The following is an 18,999-nucleotide window of genomic DNA, read 5'->3' as shown; positions in this document are numbered from 1 at the left end:
AGATAGGTTCTCCCTAAATTGCTCAGACTGGCCTAGAATTTGTGATCTTCCTACCTCAGCCTCCCAGATACCTGGGATTACAAAACTGCATCCCCACATCTGGCACATTAGTCACATATTTAAGATTGAGGCTTTAAAATTATTTTTTTTAAAAACTGGGACTATTTTCACAGTGGTGATAGTCCACTGTGGGATAATTAGCAAGAGTGACAGATCAGTTTTGCTTCCAGAGGAAAAATATGCATATCCTGCCAGAGTTTTATACTCACACAAAAATGTGAGGCCAATAAACTGACCAAAAATAAACACAAATGTGGTCAGCTCTAAATCCTAAAAGCAAATTTCATTTGGAAGTATTTGTCAGGAGAGTTGCTCCAAAACCTCACCCCAGTTTTGGGAAAGCAGTAAGTCACTGAGCTGTCTCCACGAAGGACATGTTCTTGGTTTCAGAGGTCCTGAGCTGTTCACTGACTGTGCCGGAGCAGCTGACCTCCCACAGTGTGGACTTTAGCTTTTCTGCAACTGAGGACCGGAAGGGAGCTTGGAACTTTTTACTAATTAGGACGTAAAGCATGGGGTTCAAGCCACTATTGAGGAATGCCAAGCCAGTGGAGAGGGGGACCGCTGCCTGCAGCACCCGGTGAGAGGAGCTATTGTGATGAATGGTGAGCTCCCAAATGGAAAAGAGGTGATAAGGAGTCCAGCAAATTAAGAAGGCTATGACCACAGCCAGGATTGTCCAGAAATGCCTACTGGAAATCAGGATGCTTCGCTTCTTTACCTTAATGATGAGACACAAATAGCAAATGCTCAGTGTCAGCAAAGGGAAAAGGTAGCCAAGGATGAATCGCACCCAGGTCAGAACATGGTGCCTCATCACAATGAGATCGGGGTCGTGCTCGTGGAAATTGTTATAGCAAAGGGTGCGGTTATTGAGCTCCAGAGTGTCCCGGAAGTACAGGGCTGGGCCCCCAATGAGAGATGCTAAAAGCCAGACAGCTATGACAACAACCACGGTATTTTGCAGGGTTCGATGCCTATGAGACAGGATGGGATGGATCAAGTGGATGTAGCGGTCCAGGCTGATGACAGTCAGGAAGAGAACGCTGGAGAACATGTTCAGCTGACCGATGAAGGAGTTGGCTTTGCACAGCCAAGTGCCAAAGGGCCAGTGGAAATGCATGGCCACGTAGGAGATGTACAGCGGCAGAAAGAGAACAAAAATGAAATCCGCAATAGCCAGATTAAGGAACCAGAGTGTGGTGACTGTCTTCTTCCACTTGAACCCGGTGAGCCAGATGACAATGGCATTTCCTGGGATTCCCAGAATAAATGCCAAACCACACAGCAGCAGGGAGAGCCAGTGCACAGCTCCCAGGGGCACTTCCTCCTCCAACTCCGGCTCCTGAGAATAATACTCCAGTGCATAGGAGTAGTTCAGTTCTTCATACACTGCCTCCTCCAGCTCTGCCATGACCTTGCTAGGCAGACAAGGAAGAAATCTAGAGATGCAAATGTAAAAGAGAAATTTTAAAGAACAAAAGTTCAGTGAATGAGAAGGACTGTAATGATAAAAGCATTTCATTTCATAAACCAGACATGGTATTTTTTTTAGTAGGACTTGTGATTATACGCATGGTGCCCAAGTGCTGATGGGCCTGCTTCACCTCATTATCATTCTCCAAGCTATGAGAGTTCATCTGGATATTTGGTAATTGTTCGGTTACAATAACCGACTCTCCAGGTGCAGTTCATCTTTGCATAATGCTTGCACAAGTAATCCGGCTAAAGAGAATCTTAGTATGCTATGAGCATTTGTCAGGTTCCTGCTATGCACAATTTTGTGGCAGACCCAAAAGAAAACAAATTAATACACCGCAATGAGTTCAAGATCTGTAGCCCTTAAGTTCTAGAGAGACTCCACCCCTTTTAAAGATCCAGCCTCCTGACGTCACAGGTAAACACCTTGAATGTCAGCTTTTTGGGGGGGCAGGGGAACAGGGTCTCACTCAGCAGTTAAGGCAGGCCTTGAACTAATAGCAATCTTCCTGCCTTAGCCTCCCAAGTGCTGGGATTACAGGCATGTATCACCACACCCGTTTAATGTCAGCTTCTCAAAACCAAATTTATTTCTTGTTACTTTTACCTGTAATATTCAAAATCAAGTGAAAAAAGATTAATAGTTGTATCATTTCCTACATAATTGGGCAATATGTAGGATTTGGGATTAGACTGGAGGTTAGAATAAGGAGGTCAAAACATGTTTTCTCAAACTCAATTGCCTATCACTAAAGTCATTATTTTACCTAAAATCTTTTGAGAAATCTGACAGGACATAATTTAAAAAATAGAAGCAATTCAATAGCTTCATCCGGGACTTGGCCAGCTTCTTTTTGTTCAGTATTCAGCTGAAATGCTACCTTTTCTTGAAAACATTTACTGACATTACCTTTGTGTAGACAATTTTAATACTAGTTATTATTATTGGTAATAATATTATTGGGAACTTACTAGTTGCCGGGCATGTCTGACTTAATTTAATCCTCGTAATAATCTTGTAACCCTTTTTTTTTTTTTGGTCTTTTTAAAATTTTTTTTTTCTTTCTACCGGGAATTGAACTGACGACCTTGCGCTTGCAAGCAGGCGCTGTGCCACTGAGCTAAATCCCCAGGCCCTTTTTTTCATCTTTTTGAGACAGGATCTCACTATGCAGTTCAGGCTGGTCTTGAGCTCACTTTGTAGCCCAGGCTGGTCTCGAACTCACAATGATCCTCCTGCCTCAGCCTCCCAAGTACTGGGATTACAGGCATGCACCACCATGCCAGGCAATAATCTTATATAGTAAATGAGTACTTTTATTTTTTTTTTCATAGATAGGGAAAGAGAGCTACACTGTCCAGGTTGTCCTGGAACTTGTAATCTTCTCCTGCTTTAGCCTCTGGAGTAGCTCGGATTCTAGGCATGTGGGTGTCACCACTCCTAGCCTATTATTATTTTCAATTACCTAAAGGATATTGAAGTTCAGAGAAGCTTAGCAGTTTACCACGAGATCATACAACCTGAAATTGTAATCTGAGTCTAAATTTATATCTGAGGCCAAAAGCCTGAGCTCTTAATCATTACATTCCCCTCTTCTGTCACACTTAACACAGTATATGTCACTGATCGATTTTTAATGTCTCCCCTACCAGTCAACTCCTTAGGAATAAAAATCCATCATCTCCGGACCTCACAGTGTCCAGTAGAAGTCTTAATCTATCACAGGCACTTAACATATGCTTAATAAATGATTGAGTCAGCTACAAATCCTGCTCAGAGTCAAGAATAAATTTCAAGGTTCAGGGGAGGTTTTTGTTTTTGTTTCGTCTTGTCTTTTTGAGACCGCGTCTCACTATGCAGTTCAGGCTGGCCTTGAACTCGCTTGTGTATCCCAGGCTGGCCTCCAACTTGAAGTCATCCTCCTGCCTCAGCCTCCCAAGTACTGGGCTTACAAATGTGTACTACCAGGCCCTGCAGGGGACAGTTTTGTGAGTTCATCAGTAAGTCAGTGTTGATTCCAGAATCTTTGTAACCTTTACCTGAGGTAGAAGAGCAAAAAGGTAGGTAGAAAGGAGACAAGAAAAGTCATAACTAGGAGCTGGGCGTGGTGGTACACACCTGTGATCCCAGCACTTGGGAGGGAGATGCAGGAGGATTGCTGCAAGTTTAAGGCTAGCCTGGACTACATAAAGGAGCCCAAAATGAGTTCAAGTCCAGCCTGTACTACAAAGAGAGATCCTATCTCAACCTCCCCCACCAAAAAAACAGAAAAGAAAACCATCACTAAAAATTGTAACTTTAAGAAGACTGCAACTTCCGGAACTCAATCAAAGTTATTGTTAAATGTAGGCTCCTTTTCTTGCAGAGCCATCATACCCCAAATCCTCAGGAAGACTCAGAGTTCATAAGATGGCTTCAGTGGGAAAGTAAAGAGCAGGACCCTGACTCTACGACACAAGAACAGGTTAAGAGAATTCAAAGAATGCTTAAACAACCCATCTTTAAAAGCAAACAAAAGCTACACTTGTACCTATATAATGGGCCTGGGGTGTGGGCCACCTTTTCCTGGGGTTTCCACCCGCTGGAGAGAAACATAAATGAAGCCGGCACTCTTGGAGGTTGAGGCAGGAAGATCTCAAGTGTCAGTCCAGCCTGGGGAAATTAGTGATTTAGTGAGATCTTGTCTCAAAATATAAAATTAGCCAGGGATATAGCTCAGTGGCATAAGCGCCTGCCTGACAAGCGCAAGGTCCTGAGTTCAATTCCTGATACAAGAAAAAAAATCTCAAAATATAAAATTAAAGGGGTTATGGGGAATGAAGCTCAGTGTGAGGGTCAGTGTGAGGGCTGTGGGTTCAATCCCCACTAAAAAAAAAAAAAAAGAACTGGCCCGTGTTTGTTGCTCTGTTTTCAGGCCTAGGTCTTCTGGCCGGCACTGCCTGGAGTCAGCCCTTTCCGGCCTGCTCTCCCGCTCCTGGCTCCCGCTCGGCCTGTGGACCAGAACACCCACCCCTTCCCGGGGTCTCCGCCTTGTCCTTTCAGGTCACTAGAAATTGTGTGGCCAAGCAGCCCAGGCAGGGGTCTGCATCTTGCAAACCCTGTGCAGTGAGCAAAAGGAGCCTTATTTCCCCAAAGAAAAGCTCCTGGAAAACCATCCTCCTCTCTTTCCCACCCCTGAACGTGTCTGCCATCCCACCGGAACGTAGACGAGGAGAGGTCTGGGTGGATCTGATCCGAGGACCGCTTGGGACCTGGAGAAGCAGCCTCAGGACCCTAAGGCGCTTTGCGGGGCATGGCGGGAGACGCGCGGGTTTCCTGATGTTTCCGCAGTGGTGACGGCAAGCATGGGGGTAGGTGGAGAAAGGGGAAAGTGGAATCCAGCACCGTTCTGCTGCGTCCTTGGACAGTCACAGGCCTTGTGGGTGTTTTCGTTGTTGAACTCAGGGCCTTCACACTGGCCTACATTCCCAACCCTTTCTACTTTTGAGACAGGGTCTCCCTAAGTCCCTACATTGCTCAAGCTGATCCCCCTGCTTGGTATCTTCTCAAGAGTTAAAAGCATCATGTCACAGCCATGTCTGCACTCCCATATTTATTGCAGCACAGTTTGTAATAGCTAAATCTTGGAAACAGCCCAAATGCCCATCAGCCAAGGAATGGATAAAAAAAAAAAAATTTTTTTTTAATACAGTGAAGTAGTACTCAGCCATAAAGACAGATAAACTTGAGACATTTGTAGGTAAATGGATGCACCCTGAGGCCATACTCTTCAGTGAACTAATCAGACACACATGTTCAAATAGTGCATTGTTTCTCAGGTGTGAGAAACTGAAACAAAATAAGGACCAAAATGGAGGATGAGATATTGGGAAGCTGGAAGAAAATGTTCAAAAGGGAAGGGAAACAAGGGAGTGGGAGGAGGAAAAGAGAGAAAGAAGGAAGAAGTGGAAACAAAGCTTTTATAAATAAGGAGGGGAAGAGGGAAAAAAGGGAGGGGGGAATGGAAAAAAAGAAGAATCAGGATACATCATGTATAGGTACAAATCCCCTATGATGAATGTGATCATTATGTATATCTAGAGTGTACCAATAAAATTAATTAAAAGTTAATTAAAAAAATAAATGGCTCGAGCTGGGCTTGAACGCATGATCCTCCTTGCCTCAGCCTTCCAGCGCTCTGGGATTGTAGACCCGTATGACTACGCCCGACAGAGGGCGACAGAGGGCGTACAGTCGCCGCGGTCGCTTGTAGATGCTCACCGTCCCCAGGTTCTTCCAGCCCCTGTTAGATTTCAGACCGCCCAAATACCCAGAGAATAGCTAATCGTTTCCTAGGTAACAAAGCGCCATCAAATATGCAACTGGTGGCATAAAATAACAAGTCTCTTGTCCCCCGGTGAAGGCGGGAAGCGTATGTTCCCTCCTGAGCACAGGGAGGGAGGCTGCTCCATGCTGTCTGCCCAGCTTCTGCTGGTTTAAGGGGACCTGGCATTCGCAGGTGTGTACACCTGTCTGCTCCCTCATGGTCATGTAACGTTCCCCTTATGTAATCTCTAAGCTCAAGTCCCCCTTTTGAGGGGGTGAGGAGCTCAATATACCATTTTTGGAAAAGTCATCATTGCAGCCCATCACAGCAACCTAGAGGTACAACCACCATTTCTGAGCCCCAATCCCTCATCATCTGGCAACTATTTGATAAGTGCCCGTCTTGTCCGATGCTGTTCTAGCTGGTTGAGATGCCTCACTAAATAAGACAACTGTTTCTTCTCTCTTAGATTTTAGATTCTAGCAGGCAGAGATGTTTAAACACACACACTGTGCTAAAAGGTGGTTTGCTAGGTATGGTGGTTCACACCCACGTTCCCAGCTACCGGGGAGGCTGAGGGGGAGAGGGAGAGCTCGGGATCATCATGGGCAACTTATGACACCCTATCTCAAACTAGAAGCTAAAAATAGCTGGGGAAGGGGGAAGTAGCTGGGTTAGATCTTTAGCACTTCAAAAAGAAAGAAAAGAAGAGAGAGAAGGGAGGGAGGAGGAGCAAGAGAGATCCTTGTCCCTGCTGGGTTGAGAACAGCAAGTGTGCAGCAAGTGTAGTAATAAGGAGACCATTAGAAAATTATTGCAATAGTCCTGGCCAGAGATGAGCTTGGTTTGGACCAGAGCAGTAGTAGCGTAAGAGCCGGGTGTGGTGGCACATGCCTGTAGTCCCAGCTATTCCAGAGGCTGAGACAGGGGAATCACCTGCTTGGCAACTAAGCAAGACCCTAGCTCAAAATTAAAAGAGGGTGCTGGTGGCTGAGGCATTGCTCAGTGCTCCCTGGGTTCAGTTCCCAGATCCCCCATCCTACACACACACACACTGATAAGAAATATTGTCTGTCATTGTTTGTTTTTGCAGTACTGGGGATTGAACCCAGGGTCTTTATGTTGAGCTACATCCCCAATAAAGCAACTTAGCGAGACTCTGTTTTAAAGTAAAACATAAAAAGGGGTGGGGCTGTAGTTCTGTGGGAAAGTGCTGGACCATTCATGTAGCACCCCATGAAACTCTGTCCTGAGACCAGTTCTCATGCCTGTTACCACCAAGATCTATACCAGTGGTTCTAACCCAGGGCATGTGATCTCCCACGGGTTAGCAGGAAATGTCTGGGGACACTGTTAGTTGTCACAGCTGGGAAGGGGAGGGCACTGTGCTACGGGAACCAAGTAGACAGAGGCCAGGGACGCTCTTAAATATCTTATAATGGGCAGCCAGCCACAACAAAGAACTATCCCGCCTACTGCATCAGCAAGCCAAGGCTAGGCCAACCTGAACATCTTGCTTGGACTTCTGTTCCAGGGGGACAGCCACCATCTTGGAGTCCTGGTTCAGCCTGCTGTGGTTCATCCAGCTACCAAGCATCACTACTTTCTAGAAGTTGCACACTGCTTGGCCTGTGTGTTTATTTTATTTTATTTCTTTTGGTTTTTTTTTCCGGTACCGGGAATTGAACTCATGACCTTGCTCTTACCAGGCAGGCGCAGTGTCACTGAGCTAAGTCCCCAGCCTCATGGCCTGTGTGTTTAATCTAGCTGAAAAAGTATTCCAAAATATTTGAACTCCTACTTGAACATTGGGAAATTTCCTCAAAATTCCAATTTTTTTGCCTCTCTTGATGATTTATGTTATATGTTCATAATGAGCCTGTATTTCCTATAGCAACATTCGAACTGCTCTTTAGAGAAGAAATATATGTGCTCTCGTATTTCCCACCAGGTCCAAATCACTCATTTATGATACTTTCCAGAGTACTATCCGCAACTTGCAATCTTACCAATATTATACAGTAAGAAATGGAACTGTTAGCCAGGTATGTGGCACAAATCTGTAAAGCCAGTACTTGGGAGGCTGAGGCAGGAAGATTGTGGCCAGCCTGGGCTATATAGGGAGTTTAAGTCTAGCCTGGTAGAGAGCAAGACACTGTCAGCAAATAAATAGACAAATCAATTGTTAAAACAAAGACTGTAACTTATAAGACCATGCAAATGAAGTGATCATGCAGCCTCAAAGTAAAAAAGTGGTTTAAAAGAAAGCATGCGCCCGGTATTGGTGGTGCCTGCCTGTAATCTCAGCACTCAGGAGGCTGAGGCAGGAGGATCGTTGTGAGTTTGAGATCAGCCTAGGCTACAAACTGAGATCAAGGCCAGCCTGACTGCATAGCCAAACCCTGTCTCAAAAAGACAAAAATAAATAAATACATAAAATAAAATAAAATAAAATAAAGCGTACTACTTTGTGTGTGTCTTTCCTTTCTTTTTTCTTCTCATTTTGGGGATCAAACCCAAGGCCTCCCACATGCTAGGCAAATGCTCTGCCACTGAGCTACTTCCCCTGGCCTTTCTAAAATGTTGAGGCAAGGTCTTCCCAAATCATTCAGGCTGGCCTTGAACTTGTGATCCTGCTGCCTAAGCCTGCTAAGGAGCTGGAATTACAGGCATGAGTGACCACACCTGGCTACCTTGTGCATTTCTGCCAATTTGAAAAGCTTGCCACCTTGTGCATTTCTATGGAATTTAAGGGACCATAGAGATGCCTACAAAACTATTAAAAATTGGGGGCTGCAGGTATAGCTCAGTGGTAAAGCGCTTGCCTAGCATGTATGAAGTCCCGGGTTTCAAAAACATGAAACAAAATAAAACGAATTGGTATGGTGCTAGCACAAAGGCACTCATGTGTGAACTGTAATCCCAGCCAGTCCAGAGGCTAAAGTGGGAGGCACCAAAACAACATTAATAAAAGAAATTCTTGTTAGACTGTGTACTCAATCATGGTGTTTTATATTTATCTGCTTATCTGGGTGAAATAAGAGAACTAATGCAAGTGACACACTGTGAGAAAATGAGAAAAGTTTCCCCCAATTTAGCCAAATAGAGACATATACACACACACATGCACATTCACATACAGAATGGGCCAAAAAATATATAGAGAGACAGATAGATAGATAGATAGATAGATAGATAGATAGATAGATAGATACTTCAGCAATTTGCCATACTAATAAATGTCTGGAAGCTCATGACCACCACTGTGAGTACCTGTTGTAATTGTAGAGGCCAAAGGTAACTTCTGTTAATCTCATGATGTCTCAGTAAATTTAGTTTTAAAATATTGGATTAGATTTGTTAGATTTCAGACTGGATATATCTCAGAGGCACACTGCCTGCCCGGCAAGTGCAAGGTCCTGAGTTCGATTCCTGGTACCAGAACAAAAATATTTATACAAGTTTTTCTTTTCCTGATGTATACATTTGTGTGTGTGTGTGTGCGTGTGCACTCTGTAATTTGGAGGTGATGTAGGCTGTGAATGGGGTCTCAGAGGCAGGCTAGAAGGATCTGGGCAGTAACCAGACATGGAGATGGAAGCAGGTGGGCATCAGCTCTTTCAGCACAGGTTTAATGGAAATACTGTCAAAGAAATTTAAAAATTAAAAATTAAAAATAAAGGAAACACTATCATTTATCTGACAGGCACAGCCAAGTGGCCGGGGCTGGCAGTGGCTCACTGAGACAAAGGTTTTGTCAATTTGGGAGAGCATAAGAATACCAGGAAGAGGCTTTTAGACCTGACTGCAAGAGCAAATAGCTACTGTCATTGTCTTAAAACATATGTGCTGCTGAAAGGCAAATAAGCAATTCTGACTAAAATAAAGACTAATGAAGATATTCATGATCATAAAATCTTGAGTCATCACTTAAGTAACTGCCAAGCTGCACAGTGGCTGCAAATATACACAGGCCCACCCAAGTCTCTTAGAGATGTGCAGAAAAGGTTTGGGGTGGGGCTGAGTTCAGGGAACCGCCACAAAGCCATGGTCGGGTTTCCTAAGGATGTGGCAGGGTATTGATCTCAGGATTCAGCTGCTGTGAGGGTCTAAGTCATCACACTCTTCGGCTACATTTATCCAGATCCTCCAATTGCCTGGTTCTGCAGCCTGAAAGTATTGATTGAATTAAACAAATTGGTTTCTGATCTACTCTGATTTAATAGATGGTAAAATAGAAGCTGGTTTCTGAACAAATAAATTTTCCTGCACGCATTCTAGCAGAAATGGAAGTGACAGTCTCTAAAATGCAGGTGATGTGGGGAAGGGACATCTGGTAGAAACACGCACAATTAAATGTTTAAATGTGGCCTTAGACCAGGCTGGGCGGCAGAAGGACAGATTTTGTTTCTCAGCTTTGACAAAACAACACAAAGGTCCTTCTGGCAGCACACGTGATGAATGCAGAGAGAGTTCGATGGGCTTTCAGGGGCCACTGCAGAAGTGGGCAGCTGCCAGAATCTGCAGGATTCTATTAGACAGAGGAAAATTTCATGCTGCTGCCCTTTGCCTATGTAACGAGCTTCCCATTATTCCCCGGTAAAAGGAACCCAAGAGCCAAATATATCTCCTATTAAAACCAGAGAGGCCCTGGGAGGAAAATGTATTTTGCCTTTTGTTGGATAACAAGAACAAATAGAATCTCCAGTTCTGAGAGAAACTGGTGAAAAGCACAGATCCATGATCCAGCAATATCATACACCAGTGAACAAACTACCCATGGCTTTCTTCTCAGGCAAGCATGATTTTGGGTAGATGTGGAGGAGGGGCGAGGGTATTTGGGGAACTGCCCAGTGTTTCCCACAATTAGACGGGAACAAACTCTATTATCACACCCCAAAATGTACTCAAGATGTTTGGTACGGGTAAAGCGTTTTGTAACCCTCTGGAGGAACTATGTCTACTTGGAAGGTATTGAGGCACAGCAATGGGTTATGAAATGCTCTCTCTCCTTTTTTTTTTTTTTCCGGTGCCGGGAATCGAACTCAGAACCTTGCACTTGCCAGGCAGACGCTGTGCTGCTGAGCTAAATCCCCAGCCCCACAAAATGTTCTCTTGATTTACCCAAGGGGAGAGAAGGAGTTTAAGTTGAAGGTGAAGGTTGGGCAGTGATACACGGTTGGCTCCTGAGGGCTCCTGCTGACTGGGGGAATAGTACATGATGATCAGACCACACATCCCACCTCAATGCCTGACAAAGCCTGTCCTTCAGGAGAGAAGCCTCTTGCCTATTTATAAAGCCCATGTCACTCATAGCCTAATGCCAGACTTAAGACAGATGAAAAAATTGTGTGGCGTGTTATGAAGAATGGAATTGCTTTGGTTTGGCTGCAAAAGAGATGACACAGAAGGGAGTATTCTGATTATGAAGACCTTTGGATGTTATGCTTAAGGGTTTGGATTTTATTTCATTGCCAGTTGGAATAGAAGTAAAAATGTAGCAGGGAGTAACATGATAGAATCTGTGCTTTTGTAAAAATCATCTGGTAGGAGTTTGGGAGATAGACTGGGAAAGGATTTGAATGGAAGTAGACGATCAGTTAGGAGACTGTTACCACCATTGAAATACAAAAATGGGAGGGCTGTGATAGCAAGAGAATGGAGGTGAAGGATGCTTCTCAAAGACACTGAGTTAAGAAATGAATAGAATCCGGAAGCGTGACTGTATCTGACCTCCACAATGACATTTATATTGGTTTAGTGCTGAAAATCTATTTTACATAGAAAAGCCAGCTAATTTCTGTGGCTTCAGGTAGTCAGGTTGGGAGAGAAAGGGGAAGTTTCTCTTTTATAAATAGTACTGCTGGAACAAGGTGTGGTAGTGCACGCCTGTAATCCCAGCACTTGGGAGGCTGAGGCCGGAGGATTATTGCGAGTTCAAGGCCAGCCTGGGCTACAAAGTGAGTTTAAGGCCAGCGTGAACTGCACAGTGAAACTCTGTCTCAAAAAAAAAAAAAAAAAAAAAGTACATTTCATCCTCCCCCAGTTGCCAGCACCATGAAGATCTGGACTTTGGAGCTTGTGCTTGACCACCCTTGGGAAACTGCAGCAGTACCCAAACCCTGTGATTCTGACTGGTGGGAGTTGCTGTGCTGGACAACGTGCAGATCCCTCTGGAGAGCTGCACAGCCCCAGGCTTCTCAGCATAGAGCAGGGTCAGCCCTCCACTGTGAAGTCTATTATTGTTGCAGCGAGAACAAAATGTATGTGCAAGAACATTCTGTAGTTGATCCTGTAGAGAAAACAATGCAACTTAAATCGACTAATATGTCATTTCCAAATATGGTTTCAGTAGACGGGAAGCTTATACACAAACCACATCTTCAGAAAAAACTATTTTGCCTCAGGAAGCCATCATCGCAGGGAAAGGGGTCAGCTGCAGCAGTTACCTTGAAGGGCTGACAGCAAGCACGATACCTTCAAATGCTAATAAAAGCCGAGAAGCAGCAGAAAGGGGGAGACATAAATTCCATAAATTAAATGCCAAGGTTGAAGAATTGGCAGCTTTGGTGAGAGGAAGCACAAGGACACCAATGGTAGCCGCAGGATTTGTAGACAAATGATGAAAAAATTGTTACACAACACCAGGTCTCTCCAAGCTGACAATATATTTGTTACTGAGAAAACACAACTGTATTTTAGAAAGAATTTTCTTTTGATAAGCTGGAGTAAGACTATGTGATTTTCATCAAAACATAAAGATACAGGAGTTCTAAATCACAGGGGTCACCTGATGTGAGTCTGACTTGAGAAGACTGGTTGTTAAGGTTCCAGTATTTATGTGAAAATGGAACCATTTTATAAAAAGCACTTGGAAGAATTGGTATTGACAGGGAGTCTTTTTAAGGTAGAATGTTGGGGCCGGGGATATAGTTCAGCGGCACAAGCGCCTGCCTGGCAAGTGCAAGGTCCTGAGTTCAATTCCCAGTACAAAAAAAAAAAAAAGGTAGAATGTTGAAGCTTTTTAGGTGTTGGGACTTTCGCAGCTGTAGACCAACCTCTCCACAAAGCAGAGCCACCTCCTAGGTACATGGTTGCTATGTTGCAAGCTAGATCTGTATGCATGAGGAGCTCACTTTATTTTATTTTATTTATTTATTTATTTTTGGTCTTTTTGAGACAGGGTCTCGTTATGCAGATCAGGCTGGCCTTGAACTCACTTTGCAGCCCAGGTTGGCCTCGAATGCACAGCAATCCTCCTGCCTCAGCCTGAGGAGCTCACTTATTTATTTATTTATTTTTTTTGGAGGAGCTCACTTGAAAACAAGAAATGTAAAGTTGTGAAAGACATTACTTTGCATAAAATAATTTGCTCTGCTAGAAACCACAGTGTTTAGATTTGCTATTTAAGTGATATTTTTGGAGTGAAAATTGTCACTAAAGTAATACGTGACTCCAAAAGAAATATTATTTTATTGTATTAAAGAGTATTGTCTTGGTTTGCCAAAAGTTTTGTAGTTTATTAAAGGTATCTTCCTTGGATTTTTTTGTTTGGTTTGGTTTGGTACCTGGAATCAAATTCAGGACCCCAAGCTTGCCAAGCAGGTGCTTGTGTCATTGAGCTATATCCCTAACCCTGTTCCTTGGATTTGTACTTCCTGACTTAGCACGCTGTATTGTGGGCTGGCTATGATAACTAAAAAAATATGGTCAGTACCTGAGGTTTGCAGGACTCTGCAACAGAATACTTAACAGTTAAGTAGAAGAACAGCTCTTCACATCTGTCAGCATCTCACATTTCCTTAACTTACACATTGCCACGTGTCAAAACCATGGCTTTGTAATTGCTAAGGCATGATATGACAGGTCATTTGAACAGAACTACTTTTTGAGGTAATTTTGACCCCAAAACATCTTTTTTACATAAGGAGCAGTACATCATTTGAAAGTACTCAAATGATGTCTTGATCTGAAGCATAAATCCCAGGTCCTTAACATTTTTAATAACATGGTACCACGGTGGGGGTTGAGGGTGCCGGGTGGGGGTTAAGTATGTAGTATACACAGAGTGGTCTACACCAAGCAAATGACACTGCAGGTTTTACTTGGTGGAAACCGCATTTTGGATCACAGGGTGGCTGCGAGTGAAACCCAGTCCAGGAAATGTATTTTGTAGCAGGCAGTTAACCTCTAAATGATACCTTTGATACTTGAAAGGGTTGCATACAATTTTTGTTGAAACGTGATTAGCTTTTCTTTCATTTTATAGTGCTTAATATGATCAACTTTTACTTGAGTTTCCTATAAAGAGACCAATTAATACATATACATAAACCACAGAAACAGTACCAAACTTTTTTGTGTGTGTGTTTTTGAGACAGGGTCTCACTATGCATTTCAGGCTGGCCTTGAGCTTACTTTGTAGTCCAGGCTGGTCTTGAACTCACAATGATACTCCTACCTCAGCCTCCTGAGTGCTGGGATTACAGGCATGTGCCACCAAGACTGGTTTTATTACCAAACTTTTAAAATTAGTGTTTTCTACTTAATTTATTGTGTGGCTTAAGAATTCTAAGGACATTTGTAAATCATGGCAACTTTCAATAAGATAACTTTCAATAAGAAATGGTAACTTTCAATAAGAAATCAGATACCTATTTCTTTTTATAACCAGAGGTAGTTTTTTTTTTATAACTGAAAGACAGTACTAGTTCAGTTTTTAAAAAAACATTGTTGCTGGGTGTGATGGCACATGCCTGTAATCCCTGTACTCTGGGAGGCTGAGGCAGGAGGCTCACTGTGAGTTTGAGACCAGCCTGAGTTACAAAGTGAGCTCAAGGCCAGCCTGAACTGCACAGCAAGACTCTGTCTCAAAAAAACAAAAACAAAAACAAAACCCACATTGCTAAATACATATTAATATTTGAAAAGCCAGGTGTGATGCATGCCTGTAATCCCAGCACTCGGGAGGCTGAAGCAGGAGAATTGCCATGAGTTTGAGGCCATCCTGGGCTATATAAGCAAGTTTATAGTCAATTTGGAGTACATAGGGAAACCCTGTCTCAAAAAAAAAATTAAAAAAAAATCATGTCTGATGATAAGTTATTTCTTAATCAAACCTTATGATATCCTTCATTTGATATTTTATTTTGATCTAATGATAAGACATCTATAAATTTTCATTTTCCAATCTAATTAGCTACATCTCCCTAAATACATGATGATTCGTGGCTTCTGTCTATTAAAATATAAGCAAGTTCACAGCAAGTTCACTGAAAAGGACTAAGCTGGGTTAAATTGTTGAATTATAGCTATTAAGCACCTCATCCTATTTAATATTAAGATGAACTTACAAGAATTAAAATGGCCTTTATTAATAAAGGCTTCCTTTTAACTATAAAAAAATTAAAAATATAATTGAATCAAGGAGAATGAAATGACCCCTATTTTCACTCTGCTCAGATGAAATCCTCTTCATGAAAGGAACTCACAGGCTGCTGTGCACATTTAACTCTGTTCCACTCAGACAGTTTTTGTCTTAACGTTCCACCTAGGAAATCGCATCCTAGTTTGCACAGTCTGTATAGCTCACTTGATGGCCCAAAAGAAATGAGTATATTTGGGCTAGGGAAAAGCTTTTAGGCTTAATTTCTGGGTAAGTATTTTTTTTTTTTTTTTTTTTTTTTGAGACAGGGTCTCGCTACATAGTTCAGCCTAGCCTTGAGCTCACTTTGTAGCCCAGGCTGGTCTCAAACTCAACAATCCTCCTGCCTCAGCCTCCTGAGTGCTAGGATTGCAGGTGTGTGCCACCATGCCCAGTTGTTTCTGTGTAAGTCTTTAAAATACTTAGCAGACTGATATAGTTTAAATATCCAGCAGTAGAGTGTTCTACAGGCTCTGGAATCAGACTGTCTGCTTTCAAACACTAGTCTTACCTCTTCCTGGCAGTGGGATCTTGAACTAACTACCCATTACTTTGAAAGCTCAGTTTCCTCACTTGTAAAATGGGGAAAAACAATAGAAGCTAATTGATATAATTGCTGTCACAATCGAATGAAAAAATCCTTGAAAAATGGCTAGTTCTGTGCCTGACACATAAAGTGTACTCAATAATTAGAAGGATTGATCATTACCAGCTTAGAACTCAAAGCAGTAGAAAGAGAATGGGATTTCTTGGAGATACTTTAAGAGAAAAGTGAGAAGAGTTTAGGTGGAGATTTTATCATTGTATCAAGGTTCACTAGAGGAACAGATGATTGTATAAAAGATTTCCTAGGTGGTCTGCAGAATCAGGGGCAGAACACAAAGGAACATCTGCGTACTGGAAAGACTGGGGATTCAGTCAAAGACAAAAGAGCTGGGTGTACAGCTCAGTGGCACAGCACCTGCCTGGCAAGTGCAAGGTCCTGAGTTTGATTCCCAGTAACAACAACAACAACAAGAGATCAAAGCCTGGAGCTCCATATAGAGTGGGGAGTCCATGTTGGAAAGCCAATAGGTCTGTGCTGGAACAAAAATGAACTAGAGTTCAATGTCCAGAGGCAATGGTGATAACTTCCGGCTTCTTTCCCTTTTATTCCATCTAGGCTACAAGCCTATTGGCTGGTGGAAACCACATCCATGCTGAGTCTGCAGCCTACATGTCCCTTGTCCACAGACACCCAGAGCTTTACTAATCTGCTGGGCGGTTCCTACTCAAATCAAGTTGACATGTCACAATTGGTGATGACAAAAGTATATTTTATGGGTTCCATATTTTAAAAAATACTGAATCTGCATGGAATTCAGACATTGTTAAATACCCGCCGTCTGGGCCAGGGATGTCTGTGTTAGGCTCCCATGGCATATTTACCTCCAAATCCGGGGAAGGGTGGTGAGAAAATAGAATACTGTGTTGCTCTCTCTTTTTAAAAAGCTATTTATTCACCTTTGATTAACGGATGTAGTTTCGGTTTCTATATCACTGCTGTGCATATTTTATCTAGAGTCTGGGGAGGGAGCATCATAATCAAATGTAATGTTTCAATGCTTCAGTCATCGCACAAAGAAATCTCTGGTGTAGGGAGGAAGGAGAGGGAAAGGGAAGTAAAAAGAATTGAAATGTGTTAGGTCCATGTACCAACTCCCCATGATGAATGTAACCATTGTATAATAAACATGTACTAATAAAGTTAATAAATTCTTCTAAAAAAGAAAGGAAAGAAATCTCTGAAACATCATTTTCTATGAAAGAGATATCTGTGAATTCAAGTCACTTTCTGCCAAGAGGAATGTCAGTGCTGGATTTGGAAACACTGATGGCACAGGACTTCTGTGGCTATTCTGGTTGGCCCAGCCAGCTACTGGAGCTCTGATCTCTTTAACTTAAGTTGCAATTATGCTCATCCATACAAACAGTCAAAGCTGAACTTTCAATTATTTTTAATGTCTTCTGGACAACATTATGTCAATGAAGAACTAATTTTGGAAGCAAGTGTTACAGTAGGGCTCGTACATTACAAAAGGTCTCACAAATAGATACTATTCATAGTTTAAAAACATTTTTTTTTGAGATGGGGTGGGGGTCTCACTATGCCATTCAGGCTGGCCTTGAACTTACAGAGATCCTCCTGCCTCACCCTCCTAACAGCTGGGATTACAGGTGTGAGCCACTACGCCTAGCTAAAAAAAATTTTTTTTTAAGTCTAAAAATAAGCCAGATATGGAGGTACAACCCTCTAATTTCAGCACTGGGAAGGCTGAGGAAGGAGAATCACTGCAAATTCTGGGCCAGCCTAGACTACCTAGCAAGATCCAGTTTCACTTGATCTTAGCCAAAAGGCTGAGAAGCGATAGGATCCAGTTTCAAAAAAAAAAAAAAGGTAAATACATACATACATAAATAAGCTAACCGTGACTGTGCTTGTCTGTGTCTACTATCTTTAACAATGACCTGAAATTTCTCACACCAAGACAATGTGTCAAAGTAGCTACGGTGGACATTTGCACTACCATAGCTCTGCTCTGTATTTCATCATTACTTAGCACTAAAGATATTTTGATTCACAGTCACACGTGGTCAGTGGCATCTACAGAAGCTAAGAGAAATGCTTGGTTTAGTGTGGAAACTGAACTGGCAGATCCTATATTCATTTAGTTTGTTTGTTTTTTGTTTTCTGAGACAGGGTCTCACTATGTAGTTCACGCTGGCCTTGAACTCACTGTGTGGCCCAGGCAGGCCTCCTGCCTCAGCCTCCTGAGTGCTGGGATTGCAGGTGTGCACTACCACACCCAGTCAGACCTTTGGTTCTTATTTTAATTTAAATCAAGACAGTTCCTGCCCTAAATAGAAGGCTATTCTCCAAAAGGAAGAGGAACAATAGTCAGAGACTTGCAGAATATGTTAAAGTTGTAGCCACGCCATAAAACAATACTGTGCATTCAGAGAAGTAAAAGGTGAATTTGGTGAAGAAGGTGGAAAGGAAATTTGCTTTGGTTTCAACACAGCAGCAAAAAAGCGCACAGAGGAAAAAGTTCAGCAGTTCTAGAATTTCCTCTCCTTCGTGTAAGATGAGGCTTCGGTATATTTTTGCCCTTTTCCATCCTAGGAGATAGGAGGAAGCATAGGATAAAATGTAGACCTGAAAGATAAAAGCACAGGCTAAGACATTTACCTTTTTTTTTTTTCACAACCTGGCTCCAGATCTGTTATCATGCTGGTTTGGGGACATTTATCGTAGCCCTTTAATTACTGTACAGTGATAAGAACAAACCTAACCGCGGAGGCATGCGTTTTCCTCTCAGTCCATTTGTGTCTGGACAAGTCTGCTGAGTTCTGAAATCAGACTTTGATAAGACAGTGGAGAAATCGAAGCAGGGCACAGGCAAAGGCTTGCAGAAGCCTGGGAAGAACCTTGAAGTTATGACTTTTGGACTGGTTGAAAGAACCAGCAAGAAAGATGAAGTGAGTTTAAAGTCTCTCTCCGGATACTCTAGACAAGGAAAAGAATCACACTGATTCTGTGTGGTGCTGATCATGGAACTACGGGAGAAAATGTTAGTCTAATAGGAAAAACGTGGTTTAGCAAAGCATCTGTTCAAAAACCGAGAGACTTACAAGTCGACAAACCAACAAAGCAAACAGACAGAAGGCGGTGTGTGGGTGGGCATGGCC

The 18,999-nt window shown here is 42.7% G+C and overlaps 1 protein-coding gene across 4 annotated transcripts in view; it reads right to left on the bottom strand.

Moving 5' to 3' along the window:
• The window catches only part of Gpr1 (G protein-coupled receptor 1), a 56,922-nt gene continuing 37,923 nt past the window's right edge, over window positions 1-18,999 (bottom strand). For 3 of the 4 annotated variants that reach the window (XM_005396997.2, XM_013520684.1, XM_013520685.1), the window contains one exon: window positions 1-1,502. In XM_005396997.2, coding sequence (XP_005397054.1) covers window positions 410-1,474 — 1,065 coding nt within the window. In that variant the 5' untranslated portion in view covers window positions 1,475-1,502 and the 3' untranslated portion in view covers window positions 1-409. Of the gene's footprint in view, window positions 1,503-4,070; window positions 4,106-18,999 lie in introns of those variants that run through there. The other variant, XM_013520686.1, reaches the window with a different exon arrangement.

This window comes from Chinchilla lanigera, unplaced genomic scaffold, assembly GCF_000276665.1.
Source record: "Chinchilla lanigera isolate Chin_1 unplaced genomic scaffold, ChiLan1.0 scaffold00056, whole genome shotgun sequence".
Classification (NCBI taxonomy): domain Eukaryota; kingdom Metazoa; phylum Chordata; class Mammalia; order Rodentia; family Chinchillidae; genus Chinchilla; species Chinchilla lanigera.
This window is presented reverse-complemented; position numbering and strand designations above follow the sequence as displayed.